At 37.4% G+C, this 9,770-nt stretch overlaps 1 protein-coding gene across 1 annotated transcript; it reads right to left on the bottom strand.

Moving 5' to 3' along the window:
• Window positions 1-1,409: 1,409 nt before the first annotated feature.
• Window positions 1,410-1,808, bottom strand: LOC142556955 (nuclear transcription factor Y subunit B-5-like). The gene has a single exon (XM_075668438.1). The coding sequence runs from the start codon at window positions 1,806-1,808 to the stop codon at window positions 1,410-1,412; it is 399 nt and encodes a 132-aa protein (XP_075524553.1).
• Window positions 1,809-9,770: the final 7,962 nt, after the last annotated feature.

Here is a 9,770-nt window from a genome sequence, read left to right as displayed (position 1 = left end):
AGAAACTATTAAAAATATGTTTTCTACGCCAAATACACGGACCCCGTGCCCCCCTCCGTGTAAAGGTCCGTGGCAAGACCCAAACCACGTGTAAGGGTCCGTGTACCCACTTCCAGGGGCCAAACCTGCAATGTTTCTTGCGAATTAGCCAAAGTGATAAACATGAAAGTTGTAGCCCTATGTCTTTTCTTGACGCTCCCCAAATTTCAGGTCATTTGGAGGCCTGAATAAAAAGTTATGCCCATTCTCCCAACATGTGTCAGTGCAGGAACAATGAAACACACGACACACTTCGGGCCACTTTTGACTAATCTTCCTCAACTCTTTGAACAAAACTTAAAATAAAAAAGTTGTAGCCTTGGATCTTATCTTTCTAATGCAATTGGCCTCATGCCATTTGGATCAATATCTCATTCATTATGCTAAAAACCGTAACAGATACCAAAATTTTCAAACCGTTTCTGCACCACAATTACCTATTTGGCTCAAACTATCCAAACCATCAATCCAACTCCCAACATTATACCTTCATGACAAAAATAACTCCTCAAATACACAACCATCTACTTAACCATACCAAAACCATACAGTAAATAACCATGAATACAATGCAATAACCATATTGATGCTATAACATGCAATACCAACCCTTCCATCAACTATACTCATAAACCATAAAAATAACCATGATCAATAATAACTTAACCATATATCCATAATACCAAACCATAGAATAACATCATTGACAATAGAAAGATAAAAGGTTGGGATATTACAGTGGAATTCTTTTCATCTTGCCCGTAGTTTTTACCTAATAATTTTTAAGGGTTTTCCACGTAAATCTCGGTGTCCAGTTTATTCTTTATTTTTGGATTTTATTATCTCAAATTTCGCACGTGGGACCAACATAAATAAGGTTTTTAGTATCTAATTAGTCAAGAAATGGTATCAATGCAAGAAATCCGTTTTTGTACTATTAATCGATTTTTACTAGAGTGCTTGCATGACGTCTGACATTGTCAATTTGTTTGGCTGAAATCGAGAACTCAAGCGAAAGTTTTCGCATTAAATATTTGAAGAATACCATAACATTAAGACCAAATTGAAATAAAATAAATAAAGAGGGGAGAACCCCGCTTACCTTCAGTCTGTTAAATAATTTCTTTCTCAATTTTCTATTTATTTATGTACAATAATTTTAAAAAAATTAAAAAAATCAAACCATATGCTAAATACTAGAACATGTATGAGAAGACAATATTAATAAAAACATATTTTTTCTTAAAAAATAAAATTAAAAAAGCCCTAAAATAATAACCACGCACAAAATTAATAAAACCCCACAAAATTAATTTCATCTGCAAGAAAATTATGTAGCTTGAAATTTTCAACTTTTGTCCCTAGGAGGGTCATTTAACGGTATACATGAATAAATTCTCCTGCATTTGATCTTCGCTACCACTAGCCTTACTTTGATTAACTTTATCCCCTTCAATCTCTCTATATATATCCAAATACCTCTTCAAAGGCCCTGCATAGTCATCGAACCCTAGCGTCTCCAAAGCGCAGCAGATATCGTCACCGTTCACCGTTTTTCGCCTCTCCTTTTGGCACTTTTCCGAGTCTTCGCTCGTGACGAATCCAATGAACTCAGACACGCACTCCTGCATAGTTTCTTTAGCTTCTTTCGAGATCTTCGCGTTCTGTGGGAGAATATTTTTCATGATTCTGCCGACGTTGGCTGTCGGAAGCAGTCTTTCTGGTTCTTTGAGGTCCTTCGAAGGGCTGGCTTCAGAATTATCAACCATCCTCAGAGAGAAAAGGGGTTTGATTTGGTTCGGAGAAGTTTAGGTTGTTTTTGGAGGATGATGACATAAATACAAGAGTTGGTCAAACTATTGTTTTACATTATGTTAATAATACACACACATAAACGTGTGTGTGTGTGTATATATGCTTTTGTGTGTATAATATATAAAGACAAAAATGTCATATTTCATCTCTTTATTATTAAGTCGTCGTTTTCAAGTCATGGCTTATACGAGTCAAAGTTCGATGATTTTGTTAACAAAAATAACATTATAATTCGTTTCACTTCAAGAAAACAAGACTTCAAGAAAAGGAATATCCATTTATGAATATCAGAACTAAAAAGACATGTTGTATCCGTCCCAATTGCAAAGTTCAGTTTTTATATTCCTTGCTCTTTTACCAATCCACCCTTCTTTTAAATCATTTACTTGTAAAATTTTCGTTAAATAAGAGTAAAATGATAAGCTGCTTTATAAAATTTATTTTTACAAACTTCTAAATTTCTGTCAATTAGACACAGACAAACCTAAATAAATAAAACGGAGGGAATATATAATTTTAAGCACTGGAAAATATAATGAGTGAGAAGATCGACCTTTTAAAATCAACATATATTTATATAAAATAAGTAAAGTTTATTGGTTAAGCATAAGAAGCTACTTGTTATTAAGGTGAGCTAGCTACTGCGATGATGATGGAAGCTGACAGGGCAATAATACATAGTACCGTACGTGCTATATATATTTTTTGTTAGCGTCAGCATCAATGGATCGATATTCTTCGGGGATTCTCCAATTAGTTTTGTTGGATAATCTTAGATCGATGTGGGGCATTAAAATCTTGAAAAAAAATAGGCTTTTAATATGCTTAAGCAAAGACCGACGGATCGTAATTAAGTTGATATTGTGCATGACATATGTTCTTGTAGTGTTCAAAAATTAGTATATTAATTAATTTAATTTATTAAAAGAATTAAATGATGAATTCAACATTTTTAATTTATTTTAAATATTTATACGTGTATTTTTATGATATTTAAATGCATATATTGAGTTTTAGCTTTTCAGAAGAATATTCGATGCACGGATCGAGGAAAGGAGATCGTAAACAACGTAGGTGATTTAATAAAATGTTGTATTTTTATTTTAAGCCAAAAAATTTTGTTATTTTAAATGGTTTATGAATTTTAGCATTTTATGTTCAAATTTAATTTATTAGTTGAATTAAAATATTTTAAACATTTTATTTGCAATTTTCGAAAATTAGGAGTTAATTCTTTAACATATGGTTTATTATTTTATAAATTTTGTGTGCTTAATTATTTATCCTAATTAGTAGTTTAGATATTTAATTAATTTGATTAAAAGTTAACCCAAAAAAAAAAGGAAGAGAGCCTCTTAAAACTCAAAGAAACCCACAAACACACAAACTCACACTTTTACACACATTAATTAACGTGTAAAGCTAGGGTTGTGCCTCCCTTGAGCAGCATCTTGAACACTCATCCTAGCAATATTTTGGAGATTTTGGTGAGTTTCTGTCAAGAAAAACGTCAAGGAATCGTCCTCCGTACTTCCTCCACTAATCATTGGGTCGGTATTCGTTTATTCGAGCGTTTAGACGCAATGCAAGTATAAAATTTTCTTTTACGCATTGATCTCGTCATATTATGTATTTTGATGTATGTTATGCATGAAAATTCGTTCGTTATGTGCAAAGTTTGATGGGTTATTATTCAAACGATTTCTGAAAATTTGAGTCACAAAACCTGCCATTCACTCTCATTTCTATTCCTGCGGTTTATAGGTCTGTTTCCTGGAACCGTCTTCAACATATGAATTCTCGTACTCTGTAATACCTTCGATTTAATAGAAAATTCGTAATTTTCTGATGAGAAACGAGATAGATATGATTTTTATCGTAAAACCGCATAAGCTGTGAACTTTCTGTGTCACAAAACCCGTCACCCTCTGTTATTTCGAATTCTGCGACTCATAGTTTGATTTTATGGAAATGTTTTCAACATATATTTTGTAGCACTCTGTGTTATCTTCGATTTTATAGCAAATTCGTAATTTTCTGATAAGAAACGAGAGAGATATGATTTTATCGTAAAACCGCATAAGCTGTTAAATTCCTGTGTCACAAAACCCATCACCCTCTGTTATTTCGAATTCTGTGACTTATAGTTTGGTTTTCTAGAAATGTTTTCAACGTTTTATTTGTAGCACTCTGTGTTATCTCTGATTTGATTGAAAATTCATAATTTTATGATAAGAAACGAGGCAGATATGATTTTTGTCATAAAATCGCACAAGCTGTGAAATTTCTGTGTCACAAAACCCGTCACCCTCTGTTATTTCGAATTCTGCGACTTATAGGTTGGTTTTCTGGAAATATTTTCAACATATGATTTGTAGTACTTTGTGTTTTCTTTGATTCGATAGCAAATTCGTAATTTCTGATAAGAAATGAGAGCGATATGATTTTTATCATAAAACCGCTCAAGTTGTGAAAATTTGTGCATGTTCTACATGTTTTCTCGAGTTTTGGTTGCAGGCTTCATTGGGATCTCCTGGATCTTTGCTGTTGTGGTTGGTGCAACATTTCCAGAGCGTTCCAACGAAGCCCTCGACGTTTTTAAGCATGATCGACGTGCAAAAATATTTTATTTTGGTAGTATGTGATTTGTCTTGTGGCCACCCGGTAAAAGCATGATTGGGATGTTTGATTATGGTATTGAAAAGCGGTAAAGTATGACCGTTGACCTCTCCACCTTGTAAAGTATGACCGGAGATTTATGTATGTGGGAGTGGAAATCTGGTCGAAAGGCTGTGGTGATCCCTACCAGCCCAGTACTCTGGTTTAGTCTGATCAGACGATTTATGTTACGGGACACTTTGAACATATTTCTACGCAAAATTAAGTGATTATGTATATTATGATGGAAACACTTTTATGAAAATGTTTATGCAATTATGGCACGTCTATGTTTATGTATGTTCAGCTGTTATTTCGTACACGTTACTTTCAAATGCATATGATTTTGTTAAGTACTATTTGCTATTCCTGGTTTATGTGTGTTGAGTCTTTAGGCTCACTAGACTTGATCGATGCAGATGTTGATGCTTTTGAGGAGACAGGAGGTGCTGACCAGTGAGCTTGCTCGGACTGTGTGCAGTGTAAACCCGAGGACCACTATTGTTATGAAAGAATTTTATGCACGTTAAACTTTTTATTCTGATTTTTATTTATTCAAAATTTTGTTGGCAAAAAATTATTTTCAAATGCTCGTTTTGGATAACGCTTTTACAGTAGTGATGAATGATAATTTTTTTAGGCCATGGAAATATTTTATACTTATATTATATTCAAGAATTTATTTGATCATTTTATTTAAATTCAGAAGGAGAAAGTTTACTATTTAAATAAGAAAAATATTTATTTTCCGCAAAATTTAAATTAGTATTAATTATTTTATTACGGGATGTTACAGTTGGTATCAGAGCAGTGTTCTTGTAAAGGGTTGTGCCTACAGTCGGTTGCGAGAAGCTCATGAAGTCATGCCTCAAGTCTGTAAGTTTTTACGATTTTAAACGTAATAAGCCTTAAAGTATGAGTTTCTTTAGTTGCATTATTAAAGATTTGGATCACATTTAGCATGTTATATGAATATTATTGTCATGCATGTTGGCTACGGGTTGTATTGGGATGAGAATATAATTATACCCTCGTATTGACCGAGTAAGCATTTGTATGGTCTGAAATTTTTTAATTTTGATATGTATCATTTTTTTTCTCTCTTTATATGGTTGAAATGAATTTTTTTTACATTATAGCGACAAGGTTATTAAGTTTTTGAATTAAATATAAATTTCACAAATTTTATTAGTTTAAAATTGAAGATATCATAATAGCTAGAGTTATTCATTATGATTTTGCCTTTGGGTAGTAAAGTATGAGCATTTATGTTATTTGGGAAAATATTTCTTTGAGTTAGTTTTGAAAATGAATTTGAGTGATCTTTAGTATGAGGTAATAATTCATCTTATCAAGTTATCAAATTAAGTTTATGGGGTTTGATGTTTATGTTAGCATATTTTGTGAACGTAAGTTTTGATTCAAATAGGTCATGAAATTTGGGATGAACAAGTAAATTATACAAGCATGTGTTTGTGATTGAATTCTAGTTTGGCACCATAGTAATGTTTGGAGTTTATATGCCCAGTCTATTAAATAAGTTTTGTCCTTAACATTAAGAGTTAATCTTATGTTTGTTAGAGTATAGTATTTTTTAGATACTAATAGTATATGATTGATTAATAGATTACTTTGGAGATTGATATAAGAAATTGAATAGTTGTCATGTTTGGGACTGTAAAAATATTTGTCCTTAAAAGTCTTTTAAGAATTATGGTATTTGGAAGTAAACCAGTATGGTATAAAAAAAATTTAGATGTTATACTTTATAAGAAATGAAGAAGCTCGAGGAATTGTTTAAGGTTATTTAGAAATACTGGTATTAATGATTTTGATGAGAACATAACATTTGTAAAACTGATAATTTTTGGGTATTATTGTTGATTATAGAGATTTAAAATTTTATTACATGTGATATAAGTGTATGTCGTGAAAAACAAAGGATATAAGTGTTAAAAATAAGATTTAATCAACAATATTTTTATTTTGGGTTTTATCGTAATACATAAGAATTTTTGTTCAACTATTACTATTATTTTGAAAGTGTGGGAAGTCTATTTTAGATTTTTAAAATTTTAGCAAGACACTTGAGGAATCAGATGACAGAAAGAGAAAAACGTTTGAAGGGATGGAAAACAAAATTTTCCTTTCTTCAATTTCCGACTCTTCCATCCTGTGCCTTGGGTTTCCTATCTTCTCTGCCCACACAACCTGAGCTTCCCCGAGACTTCAAGCTTCTCCCTCCTTTTACCCACGCTTGGGATGCTTTGGAGAAGCAGGGCAATCTGGTTCATTATGGGATCGGGTCCCGGCCTAAGGACCTAGTGGATCGGATTATTGATGAATTTGATCACCCCGGGTCGCAAGCTGGTAAATTACTTTCCTTGGACTACTCATCTCTTGTATGCTTTTAATTCTGATGTCAATTTTCAATGCAGCCGAAGAAGATATGATCAGGGCAAGCTTTCAGGAGGCTGTTGCTAGGAGAAAAGCCGAGCAGAAAAAGATCCGGGCTGAGAAGAGGGCCCGAAAAATTCAAGAGGAGGAAGAACGCCAAGCCCGGGCGGCGGCTGAGGCCCGGGATAACGAAGAACGCCGAGTTGAGGTGGAGGCTGAGGCCCAGGAGGAAACCGCCCTTCCCCGGGAAGAATCCACCGTCCCTGCTACTGAGGAAGGCCCGGCTCCTCTAAATCGGCGAAAGAAGAAAGCCACACAGGAGCCGATCGCGGAAGCGATGGTGGTAGAGGATGAGATTGAGGAGATTGCCCGGTCTCCACCTATGACTGGTCCTTCTGCCGGTCCCTCCAGGGGAAGGCCCTGGGTCGTCCCCAATATCTTTGGGGAGGATATTAGCTCGGATCTTGTCAAAATGATCCGGGGCCTTCTGCGCCCTGACGAGGTGATACACCTTCAGGGAATTCATCCCAATATGCTGCTCTGCGAAGGAGTGTCCCGGACCTTCTCTGTAAGTCCATAAAATTGCATTCTTTTATACTGTCTTCTCTGACCTTTTTATATTTTCAGGGCTTGCAGATGCTCATACATTCCTACGAGCGAGTGGCTCATGTGGCCAAGGGGGCAAATGCTCAGGCTACCTCGGCTCGGGAGATGCATGCTAAACTCCAAGAGGAGGTTGGTCGTCTGAATGAGCTTCATGAGCATGTCTTGGCTCGGGAGAAGGCCTGCTGGCAACAGCAAATGGACTTGGCTCAAGCGGAGCTTGTTAAGGCCCGGGCGGAGGCGAAGGCAGCAAGGGCAGAGGCAGAGTCTTCCCGCGTCCAGGCTGAGGAATCTCAGATCATAATAAGCCTCCTAAAGACTGCCCAGGAGGAACAAATGACCAATTTTCTGAAGTCCCTAGAGTTCAAGAAGATGTTGGCTGATAAAGCCTTCCCCTACTTCGAACAGGGCTTCAACAAGTGTCTGGAGCAATTCGAGGAGGCAGGCTTAGTTCCAGTCGACCAGGAAGACTTTCCAGATCTGGAGAAGGTAGCCGCCTCTCTCCCAGATGAGGAAGAGCAGAACAAAGAGCAAGATCCCCGAGTAGACTAGGATTTTTTTTTATTCCCGGGTTCCCGGGCACCTTGTAAATATTTCCCCTTTGAATGAGATCTTTTCTCGCATTTGATAATTACTTTCCAATATTTCCAGAATTGTAAATTATCTTGAACTCCGTATTAACTCTGAATTGAATTTTATCAACCAATATATTTTTTCAAAGCAAAGACCTGAGGGCTTGATACGAAATTAATCTTGATGGGCAATCAAGGTGTAAATTACTGGACTGGTTTCCTAGGATTCATAAACGACCAGGGTACGGGTCCCTGGACTTGGTAGATAATCAAGGTTCGGGTCCCTGGGTCAGGGTACGGGACCCTGGACTTAGTAGATTACAAGGGCGCGGGTCCCTGGGCCAGGGTACGGGTCCCTGGACTTTGTAGATGACCAGGGTGCGGGTCTTTGGGCCAGGGTACGGGTCCCTGGACTTGGTAGATGACCAGGGTGCGGGTCCCTGGGCCAGGGTACGGCTCCTTGGACTTGGCAGATGACCAGGGTGCGGGTCCTTGGGCCAGGGTACGGGTCCCTGGACTTGGTAGATAACCAAGGTTCGGGTCCCTGGGCCAGGGTATGGGTCCATAGACTTAGTAGATGACCAGGGTGCGGGTCCCTAGGCCAAGGTACGGGTCCCTGGACTTAGTAGACGACTAGGGTGCGGGTCCCTTGGCCAAGGTACGGGTCCCTGGACTTAGTGTACATTTTCCTGAACCATTTCTTTATTTGATGAAGAAATAATAGATACACGTGCTTTTAAACATAATATTTCTTTAAATGAAAAGCATTCCATGGCCTCTTGAGAGAATGTCCCTGAGAAACTTCAAGATAGTAAGCTGCACCTGAGCTGATTCTTCGAATTATTTTGAAGGGTCCTTCCCACCGGGATTCTAATTTCCCTACATCACCCACCGGTTTGATTTTCTTCATAACCAAGTCCCCTATCTGAAAGTCTCGTGTCCGAACGTGCTTATTATAAGATTTTATTACCCGGCTGCGATAAGCCTCCATTCGAATGGTAGCTCTGTCTCTCTTTTCTAAAACCAGATCAAGTTCGATGGCCCGAGATTGATCATTGTTACTCAGGTAAGATTCTACCCGAGTAGAAGATTGCCCAATTTCCACCGGCAGGACTGCTTCTGATCCATAGAGGCTGTAGGGTGTTTCTCGAGTAGATGATCGAGGCGTAGTTCGGTATGCCCATAAGACACTCGGTAACTCTTCCACCCAATCTTTTCTTTTCCCATGGAGCCGGGCTTTCAATACTTGTACAATGATCCTGTTAGTCACTTCAGTCTGGCCATTAGCCTGAGGGTAAGCTACTGAGGTGAAAGATTGAATAATCTTCATTTCTTGACACCAGGAGGTGATTTTTTTTCCCTGGAATTGCCTTCCATTATCTGAAATTAGTTTCCTCGGGATGCCATATCTGCAAACAATGTTCTTCCAAAGAAATTTCATGACTTCATCCTCGGTGATCTTGGCTAATGGCTCGGCCTCTACCCACTTGGAGAAATAATCAACAGCCACCAGAAGGAACTTTTTCTGTGCTCGGGCTATGGGGAAAGGACCCACAATATCTAAACCCCACTGGTCAAAAGGGCATGATGCGGAGATTGGTTGCATACTTGCAGCTGGGCAGTGGTGAAAACTAGAATGGTTTTGGCAACCCTGACACTTTCGGACGAGTCGGGCAGCATCTTGAT

Source organism: Primulina tabacum, chromosome 9 (genome assembly GCF_025594145.1).
Source record: "Primulina tabacum isolate GXHZ01 chromosome 9, ASM2559414v2, whole genome shotgun sequence".
Taxonomy (NCBI): Eukaryota; Viridiplantae; Streptophyta; class Magnoliopsida; order Lamiales; family Gesneriaceae; genus Primulina; species Primulina tabacum.
Note: the sequence above shows the minus strand (reverse complement) of the source record. Positions and strands in the feature narration are given on the sequence as shown.

Coding starts and splice junctions, on each gene's coding strand:
- LOC142556955 (XM_075668438.1), bottom strand. CDS start 1,808: ATGGTTGATAATTCTGAAGCCAGCCCTTCGAAGGACCTCAAAGAACCA.